The sequence below is a fragment of the Melanostigma gelatinosum genome (genome assembly GCF_949748355.1).
Source record: "Melanostigma gelatinosum genome assembly, chromosome: 18".
Taxonomy (NCBI): Eukaryota; Metazoa; Chordata; class Actinopteri; order Perciformes; family Zoarcidae; genus Melanostigma; species Melanostigma gelatinosum.
In genome coordinates this window covers 21470566-21496559 of record NC_136651.1, presented here as the reverse complement: position 1 = coordinate 21496559, position 25994 = coordinate 21470566, and the positions used below count along the sequence as shown (strand labels likewise).

Below are 25994 nucleotides of genomic sequence, written 5' to 3'. Positions count from 1 at the left end.
CAGTGACAGTTGGTACGGTGGGGACAGGGTCATAGCTTATCTTTAATCCTCCTCTAGTTCCTCCTTTGTCGTTTTAAAACCTGTGTGTGTGTTCTCAAGCTAAAGGACGAGGAGTGCTGTCATGTCCTGTCATGACTACGTTACGACTACGTCTTCAGCTCAAACTGATATGAGGCTGCAGCGACATGTGTTGGTCTTATCAAGTGGGCTTTTTTATTTTGTTGGAAGTAGGGGTGTAACAATATACTGTTGCTAACGATAACTCTCATATTTCAAAATGAAATATTTCCATCACGTTAATAATACACATATGACAGTATCGTCTTTAGTCATTGAATATACACACAGTTATGGTGACAGACTCTTTCCTTTCCTCCCTACACTCCTATTTTGAGTGGAATTCATTTCCCAAAAAAAGAGACAAAACGCACAATAAACAAAGTTAAGGAACTTGACTCATAGCTTTGTTATTAATATCTGAATTGTGTGGCTCATTGGCACACTGTGATGGACGCTCCTTTTGTGACAATCGTATGAAAGAACCAATGTGGAACCTGGAGGCAGCATTGAAGAGATACAGCCTAATCACGTTTGATTGAATCAACCTTCCTTAGTTTGATAGCAAGTTTAGAAGATTTATTAATCATTTCACATTTCAATCATGTTTTGTGAATAATTTCATTGATAATCTACATAATTCAAAGCATTCAAATCTTTACATTTTCATAAATAACTGTCCCTCCTTCACCTATGAGTAATGAGTGGTCAGTGCTAAGTGAAGCTAACTGGTGTGTGTGTGTGTGTGTGTGTGTGTTTGCTGCTGCTGGCAGGACATGCTGATGCATCTGGCTAAGGCTGTGGCTAATGCCGCAGCAGCTCTGGTGCTTAAAGCTAAGAACGTGGCTCAGAGGACGGAGGACTCGACCCAGCAGAACCGGGTCATAGCTGCAGCCACTCAGTGTGCTCTGTCCACATCTCAGCTGGTGGCCTGCACCAGGGTGAGTACCTGAGATATATACCTACTCAGTAGGGGTGGGAATCACCAGAGGTCCCATGATACAATATCACGATACTGAGGTCACGATACGATATTATCACGATACTGCGATATTCTGAGTATTGCGATAACATATTTTGCAATTTATTACTTTTTTCAACTTGTGTCCCCAAAGGAAAACTGTGTCAACATGTTTTATTAATAAGATAATGTTTTCAGTCTGTTCATCTCACTTCAATCATTTTTATTGCAGCAGAATATGAATGTCAAGCAGACAGACCGACCAACAACGTCATAAATGTTGCATGAACCTGACAAACTGAACAGTTTGTATTACTACATAGTCCAACTTAACTAAACGCAAACGTGTGGACTCAGTATATGAACTATAACTTGTATAAGTAGGATATTAGAGTTATATAACTCAGTGTAACTTGTCGAGGGCAGAGACAGTTATGCGCTGCACTCTCCCCATGAGCCGGCTACTGTTGGCAGATTTAACCCCGTTGTGAGGTCAGATGTCTCTTTGTTTTGACCAACTTCTGACCAATCACGCTGACCCGGGACCTTTGCTGACCTCACCAGAAAACAACTCAGCACCATCTAGTGGACTGAAAAAGCAATTGATTTGATTTTTCTAAAAAACAAAACCAAATTTTTTTCTTTTTTTTTAATAGTTTATATAATAAAAGATCGATACTTGGTGTCTGTGTATCGATACAATATCGCCACGCAAAATATCGCGATACTATGCTGTATCGATTTTTTCCCCCACCCCTACTACTCAGTGGCCGTAGCATTCACCGTCTGTAAGCTGTTGTACATGAATGCATGTATGTGAATGCACCCTAAGCTGTTTTTATTCTTCTATCTTATCACTCGTCAAGGTGGTGGCACCAACCATCAGCTCCCCAGTGTGCCAGGAGCAGCTGATTGAGGCTGGAAAGCTGGTGGCTAAGTCAGTAGAGGGCTGTGTAGATGCGTCACAGGGGGCCACCAATGACGAGGGCCTCCTGAAACAGGTGGGCGTGGCCGCCACGGGTGTCACTCAGGCCCTCAATGAGCTGCTCCAACACATCAAACAGTATGCCAGAGGAGGCCATCCTATCGGACGCCACGGAGAAGCCACCGACAGGATTCTGGATGTCACCGAGAACATCTTCAGCTCGATGGGAGACGCTGGTAGGTGAAGGCGGCTAAAGTCAGGACCACAGGGCTCACATCGCACCGCTGGGCATTCAAATGGTGCCATCCATCTGTCCATCCCTCCTACATTTGCTTCAGATTAACACACTGTGACATCTGTTATTTTGATGGTCCAGCTGTCACTGCTCAATGTCTGTGAGAGGATTTATTCCTCAATACCCTCACTATTAAACAACATCATATTCTCAGGAGCCAATAGCAATATGCAAACTCTCATTTAACCCACCAGGTGAGATGGTCCGTCAGGCTCGTATCCTTGCCCAGGCCACGTCTGATCTGGTCAACGCCATCAAGATGGACGCAGAGGGAGAGACAGACCTGGAGAACTCACGCAAGCTGCTGTCAGCCGCCAAGCTGCTGGCTGATGCCACCGCTAAGATGGTGGAGGCCGCTAAGGTCCGCCTTTGTCTCTCTCTTTAATCATGTCTTCCCTTAACACAATGCCCAGACGTCCTCATTTCCATTAGCCTGTTGGATGAATGTGTGTGATCTGTGTGTGTTTCACCCCAGGGGGCAGCAGCAAACCCCGACAGTGAGGAGCAGCAGCAGAAATTGCGAGAGGCTGCTGAAGGTCTCCGCATGGCCACCAACGCTGCCGCTCAGAACGCCATCAAGAAACGGCTGGTCAACAAGCTGGAGGTAAAAAGGAAGGAGGCGGAGCAAATAAGCACTGCAGTCTGAGCGACATTGACAAACCCTGATTGTGTTTAGTGCTTTCTGCTCAGAATGATTGGATTGACCAGTGGAAGCTGTTTTAACAGGTCCTCATCGGGACAGTAAAATGAGAGGTTTTCTAAAGACACTACCACTTTTGTCCACAGGGACCGCCAGAATCTACTCAAAATGAAAGTTCCTGGATGTAGCTTTAACTTGTATGATGTTCTCGGTAGGCCTGTGCCATGTGCTATGTGTGGCATGTATATTCTGTGTCTCTGTGAGCTCTTCACCTAATGACACAAGGTACAAGCTTACCAAGCATCCATGTAGGGATCAAGTGGCTGCTTCAGCCATGTGTCGGCTTACAAGTCGTCACCTTCCTAAAATAACGGTCCAACTCATTTTTTCAGGTCTTTTGACTTAGGCAAAATAAAAAGGCCGAAGTCACACTCTTGACATTGGCTATTATACTACAGGGGTAGAATCACATGATCTGTTCAACTGAGGATCGAGGCGATTTTACCAGAGGTGGCCAGCATCACGAGGAGATGATTTAGGCAGCAAAATATTTTTGTCAAAAAATGACGTAAGCCATTATTTTAGGAAGGTGACGAAGTGCTAAAAGTGAATGTAGTAAGACAATATCTGATAATGCTGCATAAGAAGAGTATTACGTCTACAATACTATGCTCTGTTATTAGTAGCTGCTGGAAGTTGTTGCTCTTGGTGTCAAGTTATACTCAGGTATGTCAAACTTGACATTTGGCTACTGTTTCTGTGGTTTTAAAGGGTAATTTAAAGTGATAACCGGCTGATATTAGCTGCTAATGTAGTTCCAGCTACTTTATTCAGTTATCCAACTCTAAATGATATTTGTTGATGGTCATATACAGGGGCCTTAAGTTGACACGTCTGTTTCCTGTTTCCTATCAGAATGCAGCCAAACAAGCCGCAGCAGCTGCCACTCAGACCATAGCTGCTGCCCAGCACGCCGCCTCCTCCAACAGGAACCAGGCCGCCCAGCAGCAGCTCGTCCAGAGCTGCAAGGTAAACGCGCTTGTCTCTTTTTTCATTTTCATTTTTTAGTCCTCTCACTCTGTTTTTTATCTTTTCGTATATTTTATTGCATCCTTATTATCTTCTACATGATTGCAATACATTGATTGAATGACATTCTGAGTTCCTAGGGCATGGGCTTTCACAGCAGGTGAGTATCTTAGTGCGTGTGTGTGTGTGTGTGTGTGTGACATCAGGTGGTGGCAGAGCAGATCCCTCAGCTGGTTCAGGGAGTCCGAGGCAGCCAGTCTCAGCCCGACAGCCCCAGCGCTCAGCTGGCCCTCATCAGTGCCAGCCAGAACTTCCTGCAGGTGACCGTCACACCATGATCTTCACTCACTCAGTGAACCGGGGAAACGCATCTAGGGTTTTTCAAAATAGCCGTACAGCAGTACAGTAACAGGGCCATAGACTTCTACCAGAGCAGATCAGTAATGGTGGTACAGCAGTGATAAATACACCCACCAACATTGTTTTGAATGCCGGTGGCATTATGTCCTTAGATCGTCTGTCCGTAAGTGGACTCGAGGATGAACTGATAAGATGTTGGTGGTCAAAGGTCAAGCTCACTGTGACCTCACGTGCGTCCTATTCTCGTGGCGTGTCTCACAAACGCCTTCATCACATTTCCTCTTATTGGGCACAAACGTCCACCTGGACTCAAGGTTGAACTGATTTGGTGGTCACAGGTCACTGTGACCTTCACAGGAATCCCCATGAAGTGATGACATGTTGCACCGACATGGCTGTTAACTGCAGCCTGACTGCTTGGAGGCACACAACCATGAAGCGGTCATTCTAGTGGAGCTTTAGTTATCGTTTTGTTGTTGTTCAGGTTATGAGATCTGTTCTGATGCACAATGCAACACTGCTGACATGCTATCTGTTGTGATTACTCAACACTCAAAGTCTTTGGAAATGTATTTTGATAGTGTTCTTAAATAACCTGAAAAAGTCAAAAACACATCACTGTGCTTGGGGAAATGGTCAACAGTATGAAGCAATAACTAGATATTCATGGTCTGGAGCAGGGGTGCCCACACTTTTTCGGCTTGCGAGCTACTTTTAAAATGACGAAGTCAAAATGATCTACCTACATTAAAAATGCTGAATATCTATATATATATATATATATATATATATATATATATATATATATATATATATATATATATATATATATATATATATATATATATATATATATATATATATATAGGCAAGGCAAGTTTATTTGTATAGCACATTTCAACAAGGTAATTCAAAGTGCTTCACATAAAACTATTAAAAGCATCAAAACATAATGTGAAAAAGGAGATTTAAAAACAATTAAGAACATTCATTGCATTAAACATTTTTTTTTTAAACAGTGTAAGAAATAAAATACAGTAGTAAAATGCAGAAATGCAGGAAATTGATTAATATATGAATTGAATGTGGTTCAATTAAAGGCAGCAGCAAACAGAAAAGTCTTCAATCTTGATTTAAATGAGCTGAGGGTCTCAGCAGACCTGCAGCTTTCTGGGACTTTGTTCCAGATATGTGGAGCAGAAAAACTGAACGCTGCTTCTCCATGTTTAGTTCTGACTCTGGGAACAGAAAGTAGACCGGTCCCAGACGACCTGAGGGGTCGGGATGGTTCATAAGGTAGCAGCAGATCAGAGATGTATTTTGGCCCTAAACCATTCAGTGCTTTGTAAACCAACAGCAGGATTTTAAAGTCAATTCTTTGTATGACATACTGAGTATACTTTATATTTACAATATATGTTGGCATACCTTGCATAACTGCATGAACCCTTATGGCACAATACAATTCTGTACATTTTTGGTCATGACCTTACTCTGATGACTTGCACTGAATGGGATTGGCCAGAGTTGCATATTCGGACAGTAGCTGCTGGTATCCGCCTCAAGCAGACTTCAAATGATCATCAGTCATGGTGGAACGGTGTTTGGTCTTAATGTTCTTCATGTGGGAAAAGGCTGACTCACATAAATGAGTAGAGCTGAATAATGCAGTCAAGAAGGTATCACATGTCCTCATGTTTGGGTAATTTTCCTCTCTGAGGAAACTGTCCATGAGCCCTGGACTTCAGCTGAATGTCAGCTTGCAGTGTCAAAATCTCATCCTCCACTCCAGAGGAGTTCAGGTGAAACAGCGTTGACATTTGTGATGCGAGTGAATCAACCTCAATATCTTCCCCAAATGTGCAGCACATAAGTGTAGCAACTGGCTCGAGTAAAGCAAAGTCTGGAAAGCGTTTGTCAAACTCTGACAGACTGTCAATCTGCTCTGTGTAGCGCGCACTGTCAAGTTACGCACACGCCTTCCGCTGAGTCTCCAGTTCTGACGCGAGGTTTTGGAAGTTCCCCAAATCATGGCGCTGCAGCTTTAGATTCTTTAGTAGAAATAAATTGGAAGGCTAACTAATTAGCTCGCCGGAGTTTTGCGGTTGACCGCGCATACGTGGTGACCCATGTGTTAGAAAATCAAGTGGCAAATGCCATGAGGAAATCAAATTTTTTTTGAATGGCACGCGATCTACCCGCACTACCTCCGCGATCGACCGGTCGATCGCGATCGACCGGTCGATCGCGATCGACGTATTGGGCACCCCTGGTCTGGAGGATAGATCTGATGTTTTATTTTGATCTGGCACTTCCTTTTGATGAAAATGAGGCCGATGGGCATCACACATTTGCAGAGAATATTCACGTCCACTGACCTGAACAGCAGCTCCCCTTTAGGACAAACATAAGAGGTTTTGGACCCCTCAGTAAGTTCTTTGTAGAACTAACAGTTTGTCTCTTCCTCTCCTCTACCAGCCCGGTGCTAAGATGGTTACAGCCTCCAAGGCCACAGTTCCCACCATCGGTGACCAGGCCTCTGCTATGCAGCTCGGCCAATGTGCAAAGAACCTGGCCAGTGCCCTGGCTGAGCTCCGTGCCACCTCACAGAAGGTACTACACATCTACGCTCACACATATTCTCCTTGTGACGTGGACACATTTCAAAATGTACTGAGAATTACACAGCGAGAGCTTTATATAAGTTCATCTCCATTCTACGACAAACGGTTGGTGGGTTTTACTCGTAAGTTACGTGTGCTGTAGTGATGGTGCTGGTACTGTCATTAACAGACCTAAAGACATCTGTTTTTGATGCATTACTCGTGTGAATTGTGCAGCGTAGGCAGTGTCTCATGCGAGAACATCTTTGTATTCTTATGCTAAACTTCTCTTGCTTTTTTCTCTGAGGTGTGTTCACACTAGTGTTCCAAGTCAGATTCACCAAACTCTGTCAACTGGTTGAGCTCGTTGTAAAGTGCTCCTTTCAGCCTGATGAAGGCCGCCTGATCCTGAGCAGGCGGCATTAGCATCATTGGCGTCCTCGTACTGTGGTATTCGCAAGCTAGTGAAGCTAAAACTTCAGGTCTCCCAAAATGAATTGATCAGAGTGGTCTGAGGTCTCGGTCCACAGAGCACAGACTGTCGGCAGGTAAGGCTGTAGTCAACCACAGAGATTCTACCTCCCTACCACTCCATTAACCACATCACCTAAATGAATTACAAAAGTATTTTTGAAGCATAATATTTTATTTTAACGTAATTATTTTAAACTTAAATGATAAGATCCGACTCAAAGCCGCCCATCTTCATATGATTTATAAAAATAGAACTGCAGTTATATCATAAACAAAACTCTCTCAATGTGTCTTTATTGGCATGAGAGTAAAAACAATGTTGCCAAAGCATTGAAAATACAGTAAAAATAAAGTACACAACAATATCAATATGAATATTAATTCATATTACGTGTATGTATGTGTCTCAGGCTTATTGATACATATTGGGCAGCAATAGGAATATTTAAAATTTTGAGAGCTCATTAAACTCTTTAAAATCTGTGATTACAGAGTTGAATTTGTTCCTTATTTCATTAACGATTTAACATTTTAGGAGGAAGGGCATCTCTCTCTTGCTCTCTCCATCTCTCCCCCTCCCTCCTGCCTCGGAAAAGAATGGATCAAGAAATGCTCTTCTCTTTATGAAAGAAACCCCAGCGGTTGTCAGAGCACATCGACCAACTGACCAGAAGGATTCAGCCTTGTAGGGAGGGTCATGCAGTGGACTGGCTCCCTGTGGAGTCAAGAGTGACGCAGTTCAAATTCTGTCTGCTTCACAACTTTGTAAAGCGTGTAGCCCCGTATTACTTGTTCTCCCCGCAGGTCAGACACACTCACAGGCACAACAACAGGTCCAGTGGAGCTAATCTGACTCTGATAAGTCAGAAGCCAGATGGGTAGAAGTTCTCTCAGATACTGGAAAGAGGTTCCTAACAGCATTAAACAGACTACAAACCCAGTCGACTGTAGGGTCCCTCTGTAAGACAGGGTTGTTTTTAGCTCACTTAATGGATAATAGGAAGTGTGTGCTTTAGCCTGTTATCACAATGATGCCTGTTAATGCCCAATGTGAATATTTGTTATATGTTGATGTGTCAGCTGACCAAAAGATAACGTATGCAGGAGTGTCAGTGGTCATGTTAGAGGACCTGACCAATTATAACATATGAGTAATACTGCTGGCAATGATTCTTGATGATGATACCATGACGGTAACACTAACAATGTCCGTCCAAAACAAATAGGCGATGACTGATATGAGAGGTGGTCATGTGACAGTCCCAGAGATATTGGAGGAGGGATTACTAACAGCAGGTGATGCTCAACTGTCAGGAGCAACTGAATTGTAGAAGTTTGGTATCCGGTCAAACAAGTGTTGTTTCTGTGTGGAGAAAGGCCGACTGTGTGTACAGTGACTCGAAAATTGGTGAATGACACGAATTCTCTTAAATCCCACTCACGTGCTTCTTCAGAACAAATCTGTATGCACGAGGGGTTCTTGCACCAGGCCCATTATTTATTGACTTAAAGTAGAATTATATTGTGCTGTTGCGATCATATAGTGTTATTTTTTTACACAATAATTAAAAGCAAGTTGAAATTTTAAGCTAACATTTCAAGCATATTGCTCATCCCTCAAAAGTACCTTAACAGGTCCAGTTTTATCTTGTGTGATTAAGAAAATGACTTTTTTATATATACAGGCTCAGGAAGCATGCGGTCCATTGGAGATAGACAACGCTCTGTCCATGGTGAGGGATCTGGAGAAGAACATCCAGGAAGCCAAGGCTTCAGCTGAGCAGGGCAAACTCAAACCACTGCCAGGAGAGACGGTGAGACGCACGCAAACTGAATTCTTTACCCACCAGGTTGTGCCACGCCCTGAACTGGACGTATGAACGGTGTGAATAACAGTTTGTTTCTTCCCATGTCTATTTGCTGTGTTGCTCAGCTTGAGAAATGTTCCCAGGATCTGGGTACCAGCACCAAGGCTGTGAGCTCAGCCATGGCTCAGCTGCTGAGTGAGGCCACCCAGGGCAACGAGAACTACACAGGTGGGTTCAATGTTCACACATCTAGACAAGAGCAGCAGGAATTAAATGTTGTTCTTTTGCTTTGACCATCGCATCACATCCAGAGATGTTCTATACATCGTGTACTGCCGCAAAAACACTGCAAATATTAATTAATGGAAGGAGCCAACTAATTGCTGCAGACAAAATGTTTGACATTGAAATACAGTGTTTAATTGTATGTAAAAAAAACAATAAAACACATTTTTAATGGACCACACAAAAAAAGGAAAAGATTTCATCATAAAGAGATCCAAAGTGTCAAAGTTGTATCATGAAAACAATAAGATGAGAGCTTCGCCTTCCAGCGATCCAACGGTTCAGTACAATGCTCACATCACTGCTGACGCCGCCCTGAACCACCTGTCCATCTCACGCTCTATTTTACCCTCACTGGTGAACTGTGAAGACCCAGAGAACCATGGCCTCAGACTTGGAGGTACTGACTCTCATCCCGACCGCATTGTACTGAGTTGCAAACCGCCCCAGTGCTGCTGAAGGTCCCGTTCTGGAGGAGCCAACAGAACCACATCATCTGCAAAGAGCAGAGACACGATCCTGAGGTCACAAACCGGCTGAGCTTTGAGATCCTGTCCTTGAAAATCACAACCAGGATTGGTGACAAGGGGCCAACACCGAGTGGAAACGTGTTTGACTTAATGCCGAGTATATGGACACAGCTCTCACTTTGGTTATACAAGGCTCCTCCTGAATTTGAGGTTCGACAATCAGTCGAAGCCTTTCCAGCTCGCTGGAAAAACTTTCCGTGGGAGGATGAGCAATGTGATACCGCGATATTTTGGAGCACACTCGCTGGTCCCTCTTTTTAGAAATGGAAACTACCACCCCAAGAACAGAACCAGAGCCTTCAGCGTCTCAGGGTGAATCTCATGCACCCTTGGTGCCTTGCCACAGAGGGGCATTTTGACGACCACAGCGACCTCTGCCAGGAATATGGATGAGTCTTCCTCGGAGTCTTCAAACTCTTCCTCCTCCATGAAGGTTCAGGAGTTCCTTTAAAGTGCTCTTTCCACTGCTTGACAATATCCCAGTCCAGAACTGCAGTTCTCACCTGCTAAACCCAGCCAGAGCCAAGCTGTGCTTTCCCTTAGTCGTCCACCAGCTTGTCAGAACTTCCTTGAGGCCACCTAAAAGTCCTTCTCCATAGTCTCCCCAAACTCCTCCCACACTCAGGTGTTTGCTTTGGCCACAGGTGCAACCCTTCTGGCCAAACGACACTCTGCTGTTTCCAAAGACCTGATGATGAAGGATTAAATACCATGTCACGACAAAAAAGAAGTGGAGATTTCATCATTTTTATGATTACTTCAAATCAAAATGTCTGCATTTAGTCATGTACTCATTTTTTCATGTGCTTTGTCTCATTTATTTATTTATTACATTTGGTAATTACAGTAACACGTGCGTTCATGTGGTATCCATTCATACCAAACACTGAAGTTACTCTATTGTTTGATCCAGGCATGGCAGCCAGAGACGTGGCACAGGCTCTGAAGTCCTTGGCCTCGGCCGCCAGAGGAGTCGCTGCCACCACAGACGACCCACCAGCGCGCAACGCCATGCTCGACTGTGCCGGTGCCGTCATGGATAAGTCAGGCAACCTGATCGAAGAGACCAAGAGGGCCATCGCCAAGCCAGGAGATGCAGAGAATCAGCAGCGGCTGGCCCAGGTCAGTGAGGGTGCCAGTGGTGAGACAGTGGTTTGTTCCTGACTGATCACTTTCTTCAAGATAATGCCCTCTAATGATAGTGCTGTATCTACCTGCTCGACGAACTGCTTTTGCTACCATGTCTTATTAGAAAAGAAGCCAGCAAGGCTGCAGATGATAGCATTAGCTTTGGCCAGCAGGTACAGGAGAATGTAATGAGACAGTTGTCAGATTAGTAAGTAGACAATGACTCAGTCATCATGAAAATCAACTTGCAGAGACACGAAACTTGTTTTACTCATGTAATTCAACACTGTGTGTGTGTGTGTGTGTGTAGGTGGCTAAGGCAGTGTCTCAAGCCTTGAACAGATGTGTGAACTGCCTTCCTGGCCAGAGAGATGTGGACAACGCCATCCGCACTGTGGGCGAAGCCAGCAAGACTCTGCTGTCTGATTCTGTAAGTTAGTCAGATTGCATTATTACTGACACAAGACTAGAGAAGAGGTGAACTCTTTGTGGGTTTTATAGTGAAGCTCCTCTGTATTAGTGGACCAAGCCCAGAAGCCTGGTGTTTCTTCTCTCTGTCTCTTCTGTGACACAAAATCAAATCAGAGAACTGCATGGTGGGGTCCCAAATGACACACTTGTCGATTGAAGGTTTTTGGCATTTTTCGAGGCAGATGCTAAATGGGGGGAGAGAGGAGGTGTGACATGCAGCTAAGGTCTGGCGGCTGATATTGAATAGGAGATTTGTCATGAGCTGTAACTATTCAGCTACCAGGGTGCTCTGTTGAAAACAACTTAAATAGGTGAGGATATGTCGTGTGTTGTGTGACTTCATCTTGTTCCGCTGCTCCCAAGTGGCCAAAAAAGTAAATTAAGGTAGCTTTAGAAAATGTAAATCGGACATATGTTTCGAAAACAAATTACTTTCATTCTCAAATTTTCCCAAAATTGCAGGACAGCACATCTATAGATATGGACAAGTAATTATTAATAGTTATAAAGTAATTATCTTGACTAGTTATCCTAAAATCAATTTTTTTTCTTTGTCTACTTTCTGATTTTCTGATACATTTATTGTTTTTTTTGCCAAAAACAGCCTTTCCATGAATAACAATGTACAAGTCTCATCCAAAACATTGCATTCATAACGCTGAGAACAAATTTCCCAGATGTTGGTGCGACTGTAAAGCAATCGCTTACATATTTTCATTTCAAGATGTTTTTGCTTTCCTACACTGCTCTCTGCCGGCCGTGTTGCTACTTGCAGCTCTCATGTCCTTCTCCTCCCTCTCTAGTTCCCGTCCAGTGGAAGGAGCTTCCAGGAGGTTCAGGCTCAGCTCAACGACGTGGCGGCCGGTCTGAACCAGTCCGCCAACGAGGTGGTCCAGGCGTCCAGAGGGACCACCCAGGACCTTGCCAGGGCCACCAGCAAGTTTGGACAGGACTTCAGCAACTTCCTGGAGGCTGGTGTTGACATGGCCGGAACATCCCAGGTCAGAATAATGAGAAGATACTTCTGCATCAGTGATGCTGGCTGTGGCCAGAGGTGAAACGGGCTTAAAACATTCCAACAGAGGGGGCAGTCTGCTGTTGAGTTTACTGACACCTGATCCACTCAGCAAGGGAGGCAACTGAATTATTTGATTGGAGGTGATGACAGCAAAGTAATCCTCAGCAGCCTGAACAGAAAAATGGTATGAATATAGATAGAATCTAGGTGATGACCGTAATTTGACACCATGACTTTCCACAACTCATTTGAACATTTATGTGATTACAAGTCGGTCTCTTTTCTTCAACAAAAAAAGATCAGATTCCAACTAAAGACATCTTTAAAAATATATAGTTTCATTTAAAAAAGGCTCAGTGATTTCCTGGTCACTGTAGTTTTTAACAAATGTTACTCGAGCAGGAGTAAATAGAGTATTTGTTGGGAGTATTTTCAGTGGTGGATGAATCCCCATTTGGTGCTCTAGTGAGTACCTGTGGCAGCAGGACGGTGTTTGTGGGACTAAGTCAAAATACAGTTCAGTGTGTTGATAGTAATGAAGGTGATGTCATGTTATCAGGATGAGTAGGCATGGGCCAAGATTTTGAGTCATCATTTTATTTCAGTAAACAGTTGTATGGTACAGTTTCTGTAAGTGTAAAGTTTCTGAAATACCGAGAATACCTTCCTCCTGCTCTCGTCCAGTCTAAAGATGACCAGACACAGGTGGTGTCCAACCTGAAGACAATCTCCATGTCATCCAGCAAGCTGCTGCTGGCAGCCAAAGCCCTGTCCACTGACCCCAGCTCCCCCAACCTCAAGAACCAGCTAGCAGCCGCCGCCCGGTCAGAAACATCCCTCTGTCTCTTTGTGTGTCGCTCTTCTCTGACTGTCTATCCGTCTTTTACATCTCCGAGCCTTTTTTGTTCACAGGGCCGTTACAGACAGCATCAACCAGCTCATCACCATGTGCACCCGGCAGGCTCCTGGTCAGAAGGAGTGTGACAATGCTCTCAGAGAGCTGGAGGTAACAACCATCCTTTTAGTATTCAGTCCTCTGCTGGTTCATCTCCTCTTCTCTTAGTTTGAGTTATGATGTTTCAATGTGTAAGATCCACACCAAATTGTACGTACAAATGAGGAAATGTACACAAACCAATGAGCACCATGGGGATATGGAGCTGTCACTTTATTTCCATGAGATTGGAAGGCTTCATTAATCCCCAGTGGGGAGACTCAGTGCCACCAAATCAACTCATGCTGACAACAAGCAATAGACAATACACACAACAAATAAAAACAACTTTAAAAGCCATTTGAGACATGATTAACAGCTGAAAGATGCCACATCTAAAAACCACATCGAAAACATCTGACCGCTGCTGGAACAAAAGACCTTCTGAGACATTCTGTAGAACACTGAGTCATCCACAGTCCCTCACTGACCGTTAAAAACAGTGTGATGGATGTCCTTCAAAATACACAACCGTTTTCAACTCTGCCCTTATTCTCTTTTCGACAGTGACCTCAGGAGGGTCTGGGGTAAGGCCCTGAAATGAAACATGAAGAAGCTTTTTGCCGATAGTCTTGACTGAGCCTTTTTGATTACAGCCTCACTGTTCTTTTTCCACTTTACTTTACTGTCCAGGTAGACCCCAAGATATTTATATGACTGGACAATTTCTATCTGCTGACCCTTAATTATCACTGAGGAGACCTCTTTCCAACATTTCATCAGCTGACAAATGATTCAATCTCTGCTTTATAGTTCTCGGCATTGCTTTGTGTGAGTAGACCAACAAGTGCAGTGTCTAAAACTGACTCTGCCTTTAGTCAGCAGTATACAGTGAGAATAAAAGAGAAGGATAAAACCGTGCCCTGCGGAGTTAAGACAGTGTCAGACAGCACAGTCTCCTTTATAACCATTTCCTACGCACAAAACGAGGCCTGAAAGAGGCGTACACCACGCAAAAATTGTGATCTATTTAAATAATTGAAACAAACTTGACGGGAGAATGTGATCACCTGTACGGAAACTCTGATGAAGCCAGACTGCAGAAATGAGATGAGAGGCATCATGATACGTACAACCATGCCTCTCATTGTGGGCGACTGTGGCTAAGTGGATAGCAGGACCGTCCTTCAATCAAAGGATCGGCGGTGCGATCCCCGGCTCTGCTAGTCGCATGTTGATCTGTCCTTGAGAAAGACACTTAACCCCAAAATTGCTCCCGTAGTTGTGCCTACAGTGTAGAAATGTGATAGAATCTGAATTGTGCGTCTGCTAAATGACTGTAATGTAATTTCACTGCAGGTTTAAATGTTTGATATTTATGGATCTATAGATGACATGTGACATTAAGTGAAATGAAATGTGTGAGCCTCACATTTAATGTACAGATCACAAAAGCGGTCATGTGACATGCAGCTGTGATCTATTTAAATAATTGAAACAAACTTGACGGGAGAATGTGATCACCTGTACGGGAACTCTGATGAAGCCAGACTGCAGAGATTGTGACATGGTGTGACTCCCGTGTGTGTGCTGTGACTGTGTTGTGCCTGTGTGCAGTCGGTGAGGGGGATGCTGGAGAACCCGACAGAAGCCGTCAACGAACTGTCGTACTTCGACTGCATCGACAGCGTCATGGAGAACTCAAAGGTAGGAAATCTTCTTGTTGTTTCACTTTTCTTCGATCGCCCTCCTCCTTTCTTTACCTCCCTACATTTAGCGCTGTTAAAAAAGCAGCAGCAGTTTCATTTCTCTCACAAAAGGTGCTGCTCTGCTGCATTAAGATGTATAGATTTATCTATCAGAGGACGAGCTGTCCTTCACTGTTGAAAGTGTTCCAGTGAAATTCCGCTGAAGTTTTACAATGCTTTGTTTCATGAGTCCTATATTTCCTGACTTTGTAATGTGGAACTAACTTTAAGGACGTCCTGAGACTGTTAATTGTGTTGAGGTGACAGGTTGTTTTTTTGTTGGTGAAAATAAATGGTGAAATCGTCATCTTTTAAACATTTGACCCCATTCTGTCCTTTTCTCTTTGTCCTTCCAGTCACTGTGCTGTAAAGCAGAACGTGTACATGTGTGATCTTTCACTTTTTTCAGAAGGGACGGCTATGCTTTGGATTTTTTAGGATACCAGTGTTGATTGGTTCCAACACCAAAACCTAACTTACAAATACATGTACAGGTTACATTTGTTCATTTAACAAACGTTCTCAAATTTTAAATATGAACGGCTCAAACTGGATGAAAGGTTTTTGATGATATCAGGAACTGTCTGACCAAAGATGAATAAACAAGAGAATGAATGTGAGCAGTTATTAGATCTGACACCCTGTGCTACCAACGTGAGTCAGTCAGTACCAACAAAGGGGTCTCTGATCATCAAACGAAGCGTATGAAGACAGTCCACACTAAACCACGTCTCTTATGTTAATCTCTGGTTTCCTGTTGACAGGTCCTGGGTGAGTCCATGGCTGGCATTTCCCACAATGCCAAGAACTCCAACCTGCCAGAGTTTGGTGATTCAGTCAGTGCTGGCTCCAAAGCTTTGTGTGGTCTGACTGAAGCAGCTGCACAGGTAAAAACCACTAATGAAGGTTTTTTCTTTGTTGCTGTTGTCTGAGACCACCGAGGCCGTGGTTACACTTGTCGTTTCGTCTTTGTCAGCGTTTGATGTCCGATCATGCCGGGATGCATTAGCGGTAGGGGTGTAACGGTTCACAAAAGTCACGGTTGGGTTGGGTACGATACAGTGGAGCCACGGTTCGGTACAGTAGGAAACTATAAATGCCAGAGAAATGTACTTGATTTTAAAATATATTTCATCATGAAGTTATTCTTTGACTTTGAACAATGATGGAACTATACCTGAGTGACTCATCTTCTGGAGTGTCTTCTTAGCAACACATGAGCATCAAAAACAAAAACTGCTCCTTAATGTTATGTAGTATTGTTGCTTACATCTTGCTTACATCTTGTATTGTTACTTACATCTTGCAAAAGAGATTTTTAATCTCAATGGGACTACCTGCTTAAATAAAGGTTTTTAAATTTTTTTTTTTTTTTTGTTGATTCAAACGTATTCGGTTCGTCATGCGTACCGAACCGTGAGCCTCGTACCGAACGGTTCAATACGAATACGCGTACCGTTACACCCCTAATTAGCGGTCAACTCTATACGCTCAGAGATCGGATCTAGCTCACATTTGGATCTGATCAGCCAGACCACATGGCGAGGTGGCCTGGCTGACATTGAGTTCAGATCTCAGAGAGGTGTACTGTGGACAGTAGTGATGCAGATTACTAGAAAATATGACAAAAGCAACGTTCTGAGTTCAGCAAGTTAATCTACAACTTTTCCTGATTTTGCTGATGCAAAACAACATTTTAGTAACATGATAACGGGATATTCTTCTGTTGTGAAGAATGTGTTTATCACTGAAGTAGAGGAGCTTTGTTAGCAGCTATTTGTCAATAAAAACAACTACTAATACTGCAGGGAGGAAGAGGGAGCAGCAGAAATGATGAGTTAATTTATTACACATACATGATGAAATGAAGAGTGAAGAGTCTTTGGCGATGGGACTCCATTAGTATATTAAAAGGGAGTAGAGATACTGGGATTAGATCAAGAATATTCCCCCCTGGAGTCTAGACACTGGTGGTGGTGGTGGTGGTGGTGGTGAAAGAAGTTGCTGAAGATCCAATGATGGGATGAGGAGCAGGACTGGGCACTGGATATGATGGAGACTGGAGGGGATGGGGATGGAGGAGGGTGGCAGCGGTTCATACTGCAATGACAAGTGACAGCAGACGAGAGGAGAGCAGTTTAAGAATTTTAAGGGAAACCGTGGCAGAATCTGGTTGGTTAAAGTGAATGCCCACAATCAGCTGAGTTGAAGCCGCAGAGACAGGGGGACGGAGTGAATAGTGAATGAATGAGTGTAAAGAGTCTTCCTGACTGAACGTCCACTGAGCTTTATTGTAAAGTGACCTCTGATCTGTTGATGTCCCTAGGCTTCCTATCTAGTTGGAGTATCGGACCCCAACAGTTCAGCGGGTCAGAGGGGCCTGGTGGACCCCGCTCAGTTTGCCCGGGCTAATCAGTCTATTCAGATGGCCTGCCAGAACCTGGTGGACCCGGCCTGCACCCAATCCCAGGTACATGCCGACCTCACTGCGACATCACACTCACTGCCAGAGTCATCACCGGTCTTCTTTATCGTGGTTGGTGAGTCTATATGTGCTTGAATACAATTTTGATTCCCCCTGTGCACTGTTTCTCTGCCAGGTGCTCTCTGCAGCCACCATTGTGGCCAAACACACCTCGGCTCTGTGTAACGCCTGCCGCCTGGCCTCCTCCAAAACTCCCAACCCTGTTGCCAAGAGGCAGTTTGTCCAGTCGGCCAAAGAGGTGGCCAACACCACTGCCAACCTCGTCAAGTCCATAAAGGTCTGTAATACAAGTTCTGTCAATTTCATCGTCAATGAAAGGAAAAGAAGATACTCTGTGTTGAGTAAAAGAAAATGCCTGGTTTGCATTTCTTAGCACTGGGCCAACCTTAAAGGCTGGTGTATGCTTCAAACCAACTTGTTTGCATCATCATGTCTGAAGGTAAAAGTGTTAACAGCTGTTCTGAATGGCGGGGCAATAAGCCTGCTGTCATAGAGAGGGGCCAGACATGATGACTAATGGTGCACACTTGGGATGCTCTGTCCTCTAAAGCATTCATGGTTTTCCTTTTCGTTGTACGCAGTCAAACACTGGGATAAAAAGATAGTGTAGCCCTGTATACATAAAGGCTACTGTCTAGTTCAAATTCTCCGATTATGTGGAGTATTTCTCCCCATCGCTGTAGGCTGCAGAGAAAGAGAGCTCTCTGACAGCTTCTAGCCTTCCCGGCAGCAGGATCGGCCTCTTGGAGAGCGCCATTACTGATCATTGTGCCACTATAATGCATAGAGAGGGCGGTTTGCTGCTTCTCATAACGGGTCAGGTGGATGCAGGTATTTAAAAAACCCTGACCCGCGCATCACGACAGCTCTGCCGGTTGTAAAATGTGAATAAAGATTCAGTGTCTTTATTGTTGGGCATCCACCTCGAGTTTACACACGTGTTGTTGGACAAATAGACTGGAGGTGTAAATGAATGCTTCAGTTAAGGTGGCAGTTATGTGAGAATCAGCTCAGAAGAAGCAGACAGCCGGCTGCACAGATTTAAATGAGAGCGTCTCTGTAGACGGGGAGTAAAAAAACACATACAGCCTCCAGTCTAAACGCACACGGGCCAGACGGGAGTCGATGAAACGTGTTTTTAACCTGTTTCAATAAAGGGGCAATAATTAAGGATACGGTGATTCACAACTTAAAAATACAGTGGGACAGGCCCGCAGAGGGCCACTGACCCTTGCATTCCGTGTTTCATATGCAACCCGGACTGTTTGGTGGTTATTTTCTTCTGGTTACAACGTAACAGCCATGATGGCTTCTAAAACGGTATCTCTCTCATTCACTCGCTGTGTTCTGTTGGCCACCACAGCCTCTCTGTTATTCCCTTCCATTGAAAAGTGTAGTTGTTTAGACCTGGGTTCATTTGAAGGAGGATGAGCCACATTCCATGTTCCAAGTATGAAACTCTAAGCCCTCAACCAACAGGGCTATGCACACTGTGAACAGCCTTTTAAGTGATGCAGTAGACAATAAATCATCATGTCACTTGACGTGATTCATCAGTATTTTTATTTCTGTCAATTCAAACTAGCCCGTTTAGTCCTAGTCCTCAAGGAACAGGGCCGGATTGACAAGCAGGCAACGCAGGAAACATCCCTTGAGCCCTGCATAAAACCCTACTGTTCCAGAAGTACAGTCTGTTTGGAGGTTATGATTCTTATGATTGTAATGGTCTTGAATCAGAGCCACACTTTGGTCCAACAGACAGCAATGAGTCTAATCGTGGCTCAAACCCCTATCTGCCAGGCTTTGGATGGAGCCTTTAACCAGGACAACAGAGAGAAGTGTAAGGCTGCCACTGGTCCTCTGATAGAAGCTGTTGACAACCTGACTGCCTTCGCCTCCAACCCAGAGTTCGCCAGCATTCCTGCTCAGATCAGCCTTGAGGTATGTTCTCTCCTAAACAAGTCAGTTCGGCAATGAATTGAGACCTTGATTTGACGATGACAGTTCACCGTCTTAATATTACATAAAATAATGAAGCGAAGATGAGCCTCTTATTTCAACTTGTTTCCCTGCTAAGTGCTCATTCAGCAGTTGAGTCAGTAGGTAAGGGGAAAGCACTATTAAGAGTGAGTAGGGGTCACCATTGTTGTTAAGCTGAAACTTTCATGTGATTCCTTTATGCGTCGCCAAAGACAACTTCTGGAAACAGTACCATTTAGTCTTACTCGAGTGAATATCTTCCTTAGGGTCATGCAGCCATGGAGCCCATCGTGGCGGCAGCAAAGATGATGCTGGAGAGCTCGACCGGGTTGATCCAGACTGCCCGCTCTCTGGCTGTCAACCCTAAAGATCCCCCCAAGTGGTCAGTGCTGGCCGGACACTCCAGGACTGTGTCTGACTCCATCAAGAAACTCATCACCAACATGAGGTAAACTCGACTGCTACTACTACAGGCTACCTTCTCACAGACTCAGGGCTCATCGTCTTCTTCTCAGTGATGTTAGATCCATCGGTACTTCCACAGTTAGCAGAGCCAATTATTCATCTTCAGTGTTTGCAACCCGTTAGTTCCACTTCTTGTTTTGTCTCTCCTAACTTTTGGCTGATCGTGCTGGCTGTAGTTGTCAGAGCGGGAACACGTCCACATTTATGAGGAGGTCGTTTGACCTCACACCCCCACATCCACCAGATATCAGATTCAAAAGAGCATTGTGGACTAAACTAGCTTATTGTTCTATATTTGTAAATTTCATAGGAGCTGATGCTAACTTATCAGGATGATGATGTAGATTATTAAATTATTAATATTATTTGCGTCATTCATAAACAATCACCAAACCTTTTTTTGGTCTGGAATCTGATTTATCGACTCAAATTAAAATGCAACAAACTAACTAACAAAAAGAGTCTCAACCCTCTTTTTTGAATGAAGAAATATTTCATCAACACATGTTTTAAACAGCCACATTCAGACAACTTATTCTGTTATAATACCATATTATTGTGAGCACATTGTTGGGAACGTAGAGGAGCGTGTTTGGGTTATCAGCATCTGAGAAACTGAATTCTTGACATCAATCGAATTATTAATGAAAGTAACAATTATTAATGATTATTAATAACAACGGGGCACCACCCTGTGAACAGGGACCAATAACCAAACGATAAACTAAGTCTCATAATTAGTGGCCACTCGTAATGTCAACAGTCTGAGTATGACTACACATTCAGAGTGCAAGTGAAGGGTTAAGTTCGAGCACAGGCTACTACATACAGTTATCTTACACGCATATGCACAAGTAATCACAGACGACTGCTCTTTAAAGTATAACAGAGTTTATTAAATCAAAATAATAAATGATCAAACCAATTAATATTGCAACCAACAAACACTATCACACAATTATATGTCTATTACCTAGTCAAATGAATACAATGGGGAAGGATATATGTATGTAGGTGTGGGTGTATGTATGCAAGTATGTGTGTGCGTGTAACTCTATGTGTGTGAAACGAGGGGGGTGTAACCTATTCAATCAGTGATGAAAAGGGAGGGGCCTTAAGAACTACAGCTAAGAACTACAAACCAAGATGGCGGACTTGAGTGACCCAGACAAAATGGCGGAGAGGTGGCTGTGTGTAATCACGTGTGGCGGCGCAGCACGTGTCGGGACAATAGAGGGCGAGAGGTTCACCCAAAAACAGAGGCTCTATGTGTGTGTTAAGGGAGAGGGAGAAAGAAAAGAGAGAGCGAGAGGAATCAAAGCTTCTGCGTGCGGTCCGCGTCGAAGTGAGAATGAGAACCGCTGATCTTATCTTGCACAAGTCTGCCGTTGTCGTTGTGAACTGACGGCGCTTATGCACGATAGCCGCCATTCTACACTTCACTCACAGAGCTGATTTAAGGAAAATAGAGTAAGAACAAAACGAAATGAAATAATCCCCAAACAAAACAGTCATAGCAGGAAATACACAATATAACGGGACTCCGTGGTCCGATGATTGCGCAATACCTCAGTATAACGCGACAGTGACTTAACACAACAAGATACGGGAATAACAACACATGAATGAATAACCTAGATTAAACTAAGGCTAAATGAAGCTAAGCTAAGCCCAGACACTGTGAACTCTTACTTTGAGAAGCTTCGTTGCAAAGGGGTCAGTTTCCGTGGAGGAGTCGTTTGCTCCTCGAGGGGGGGGGGGCTGCTTGACGGCACGGCTTGTGAGCTGGCGCGGATTCGGTCTCCTCGCTGCAGAGAGGAGGCCTGTGGTTCAACGTCGGCTGAGGCACGTTGTCGGTTCGTACCTCCCGGTAATCATCGGTTAGGAAAGAGGTTTAGTCGTCCTTCTGCCGGTGGTGTGCACACAAAAGGCGGAGAACGGATGACGGAAGTTATTCGTTCTCACGGGATAGGGGCCTTAAACTCAGAATAGAACACGGTCTGTTTCGACCAGCGAATGGCACGTGCGCGCTGAGATGAGGGTTGATGAGGCCGTCGGTCCTCGTGAGTCTTCTTGTAGCCCGGACGAGGTCCAGAGAGAAGAGAACGATTCTCGCTGTGTTAGCGCTTATAACCAGGTCGGCACAAACAGCGGGGGGCACTTTCTTGGCCAATGAAGGGTCAGCATCAGGTTTTGGCCGGAGCTGGGGGTGTGGTCATCCTGGGTGGACAACGGATCAGATCTCAGGTCAGGCGCTTGTTGAGAGGGAAGACACATGTGATGGGCTCAGCCAGCCAGGAGGCGTCGCCAGACCCCAACAACATAATCAAACACAAATAACAACACATTCTGACCAGCCACCATGACAACAGTAAGAACAACAGCTGATTCCAGAACAGTGTGGGGAAACTGCTGTGATTGACGCCACTATTTAAGTAGTGTTGATCAGACTGCTCGTCAGTCCTTCAAGCTGCATGTGGGAGTATAACTCTGCTCAGATGATCAAATATCAGGGGGAAGATGGTCAGAAGCATGAGCTGTCCATCTACACAATGCAACGCGTCAACACTTCTGGTGCAGAGAGACAGTTGAAGCACTTCCATGTCGCTGAAACACATTGGGTTATGAAGTTATACTACTTAACAAAGTCAGTTTGATGAGATTCCAGCCCGACTCTGCCTTTAAACATAGCCCTACTGTCTTTGCTGTACGTTCATTTTGAAATCAAGAATGATGAGATACACACTAACAGTGGCCCACTGCACATCTTAAGTGTTACAAATATAGCAATGCTAATGTGTTGATTCCATCCATGGTCATGGATGGAATCAAACTGCTGAAAGGAACACTTCTTTTAATTGTTTGGGGGGATTGGTTGTGAGTATGAAGGGTAACTTCATTTGTCAATGAATATAGACTTCTATGATGATATCAGCCACATCCGAATGCAGAAGGACACATTAGAGCAGGGGTCTCAAACTCATCTTCACTCCGGGCCACATCAGCGTCACGGTCGCCTCAAAGGGCCGGTTGTAAATGTAAGACTGTGTAAATGTAACTACTCCTACCATATTGTTCAATAACTGTCTCTGCATTTGATTATTGTTTATTCAAGTGTGAAAATATTGTACATGCAGTGATATAAATGTAAACATATATTTCAGCACATTTCTGTTATTATAACTTAAATCCTTTTAATTTAGGGTTAATAAACCCACATTACTCTATCAAAGATCAAACTATTAAAGAAAATAACAAAGACAAATATCAAACAAGTTATTACAATAACTTTGTTCAACGCTTAAAATCCTTTCAAGGGTGCGTTTGCACAATCCCACATGAAGTATTTCATGTGTTTTAAAGACACGTTTAAAGTCTTCAATGTACTCACAATACATTTATATGTCAAGTGTACAGTCAGCAGCCAAAGAGCTGCTTCTGTGACTGTGTGTTTATCTCATCATGATGACTTTCTAGCTCATAACTTCGACTTTCTATCTCATAATTTCGACTACAGGGATATTTTTATTATTAAGTCTAATTTTTTATTATTTATTTTTAAATTTAATTCAATTTCAATTTTTTTAAATTATTTTTTTTGCTGGCGGATTCGCGGGCCACATAAAATGACGTGGCGGGCCAGATTCGGCCCGCGGGCCTTGAGTTTGAGACCCCTGCTTTAGAGGAAGGTCTGTAGTTTGTGAAGCATGACCTTGAAGAGTGGAGAACCTAGAGTGCTGAGGAACAAGACATTGCATACTAATTCTAGCCGCAAGGTTTGTTTCTCTACTCAGCTGTTGTCAAGTGTGTTATAAGAGTGCTGTAGCACTCGCTTATTCCAGCTACTTTTCACTGTATACACCCTCCATCTCGTGTGTTGCTGTGCAGGGACAAGGCTCCTGGCCAAAGAGAATGTGATGATGCCATTGAGGTGCTGAACGGCTGCATCCGTGAGGTTGATCAGGCCTCTCTGGCTGCCATAAGCCAGCAGCTAACACCCCGAGAGGACATCTCCATGGAGGTAAACACAGAAACACACACAGACAGAAACTGTGTGTGTGTGGGTGGGTTTGAAATGCAGTTTGTACAAAAATGTATGTTAAATTCATCATGCTGTCATGGGTCATGCTGTGTCTTAGATTTCACAATCACATGTCCTGTGTATTTGTAACAAAACAATCCAAGTTTAAAGGTCAACTTACTGTTTTTCTTCTCTACTTTCAACTATCTCAATCTGCTTCAGAGATGTCTTTGGTCTTATTACACCTGGGAACTTCCGTTCACCAAAGAAGACATGAGATGCAGTTAAAAGTTCTGAAAAGCTTTGCACACAGGATTAATAACTACTAACATCCAAATGAATGAATAAATGCAATAAGTCAGCTTTCCTGACTGAAGGAGGATCTGTTATTATAACAAACATAAATGTATGCACATATACAGTATATATCTATTTATGCATATAATGTTCTATATGTTGCTAATATATCACATCAATTGATGACACTTTGCTTTGAATTTTTTCAGTTCCTTTGTCCCTTGAGTTCACTGTGTGTGTGTGTGTGTGTGTGTGTGTGTGTGTGTGTGTGTGTGTGTGTGTGTGTGTGTGTGTGTGTGTGTGTGTGTGTGTGTGTGTGTGTGTGTGTGTGTGTGTGTGTGTGTGTGTGTGTGTGTGTGTGTGTGTGTGTGTGAGTGCGTGCGTGTGGGACTGAGCAGGCCACATCCTGGAATGCAGGATATTGGTCCTAAAAAAATGGTCGGGGTCATAAATTGTCCTGAAGCCTTTTCAGGCCGTTTCCTGCCCCAGAGATCAGAGCTCTCTGTGAGAATGGGAAATTAAAGTCACCAATACTCTGTGAAGTGTATTCAGGCAATCAAATGAAGGAAATGTGGCTCATGCACCTGTGATAAGTGCAATGACAACCACAGATTATGAATATAGATGTGTGCTTGAATAAAGCTTGATTCATGGTATGATGTGTGTATCTGTTGCAGAATCTCCATCAGCAGATGGCTGCCTCTGTCCATGAGATCAGTAACTTGATTGATCCTGTAGCTGTGGCTGCTCGCTCCGAGGCCTCCCAGCTGGGACACAAGGTAGGACACAGGACAAGTCCTCCAGACAGCTGAAACAACTAGTGGTCCATCTAAAGACTGAATTTGGCTACATTGATTGAACTTGTTTAAATCTAACACGTTTGTTTCATTTACTCCGCACACATTTGATCAGGTATCTCAGATGGCCAGCTACTTTGAGCCATTGATCATGGCAGCCATAGGCACAGCGTCTAAGATCGTCAGCAGCCAACAGCAGATGGCTGTCTTGGACCAGACCAAAACCCTGACCGAGTCGGCCCTGCAGATGCTTTACACTGCCAAGGAGGCTGGAGGAAACCCCAAGGTACTGAAGCTAGCACTCGTCATATTGGGTCCTCTGGAGAAGCTGGTTGAGGAACATGGCCGCATGACTCAGCATTAGCATGAATTTACCCTTGTAGAAAAACAAGTTTCCCCAAAGTTGGTCTTTTATGAATAATCCTAATATATTTGAAGAATGTCTGTCAGGTTTCTGTTCACCTCACAGCACTGAAACTTAAAGTGACCAATGATCTGTAACTAACAGCTGATGCTGGTGATTTGTCAGAGTTCATTTGACCCGATCTCAGCTCAGATTCTCCCCCTTGAAAATATAAATGCCATATTACATCATTTTGGACCATTGTTGTTTCTACTATAGATATAGATGTAGGTAACTCTTCTACTCTTCTTTGCTTCCATGTTGGTCATTGAGCAAATGA

The 25994-nt window shown here is 43.8% G+C and overlaps 1 protein-coding gene across 1 annotated transcript in view; it reads left to right on the top strand.

Annotated features, from left to right (window-relative positions):
* Positions 1–25994, top strand: part of tln1 (talin 1) — a 63059-nt gene that overhangs the window by 13778 nt on the left and 23287 nt on the right. The window contains exons 12-34 of the mRNA XM_079289586.1: positions 831–998; positions 1885–2179; positions 2433–2599; positions 2714–2842; positions 3794–3907; positions 4114–4227; positions 6746–6880; positions 9030–9158; positions 9278–9380; positions 10881–11089; positions 11406–11525; positions 12370–12567; positions 13269–13408; positions 13497–13590; positions 15136–15225; positions 16031–16153; positions 17593–17736; positions 17867–18028; positions 19552–19692; positions 19998–20179; positions 24085–24217; positions 25192–25293; positions 25427–25597. Of these exons, the coding sequence (XP_079145712.1) occupies positions 831–998; positions 1885–2179; positions 2433–2599; positions 2714–2842; positions 3794–3907; positions 4114–4227; positions 6746–6880; positions 9030–9158; positions 9278–9380; positions 10881–11089; positions 11406–11525; positions 12370–12567; positions 13269–13408; positions 13497–13590; positions 15136–15225; positions 16031–16153; positions 17593–17736; positions 17867–18028; positions 19552–19692; positions 19998–20179; positions 24085–24217; positions 25192–25293; positions 25427–25597 (3363 nt within the window). The remainder of the gene's footprint in view (positions 1–830; positions 999–1884; positions 2180–2432; positions 2600–2713; positions 2843–3793; positions 3908–4113; positions 4228–6745; positions 6881–9029; positions 9159–9277; positions 9381–10880; positions 11090–11405; positions 11526–12369; positions 12568–13268; positions 13409–13496; positions 13591–15135; positions 15226–16030; positions 16154–17592; positions 17737–17866; positions 18029–19551; positions 19693–19997; positions 20180–24084; positions 24218–25191; positions 25294–25426; positions 25598–25994) is intronic.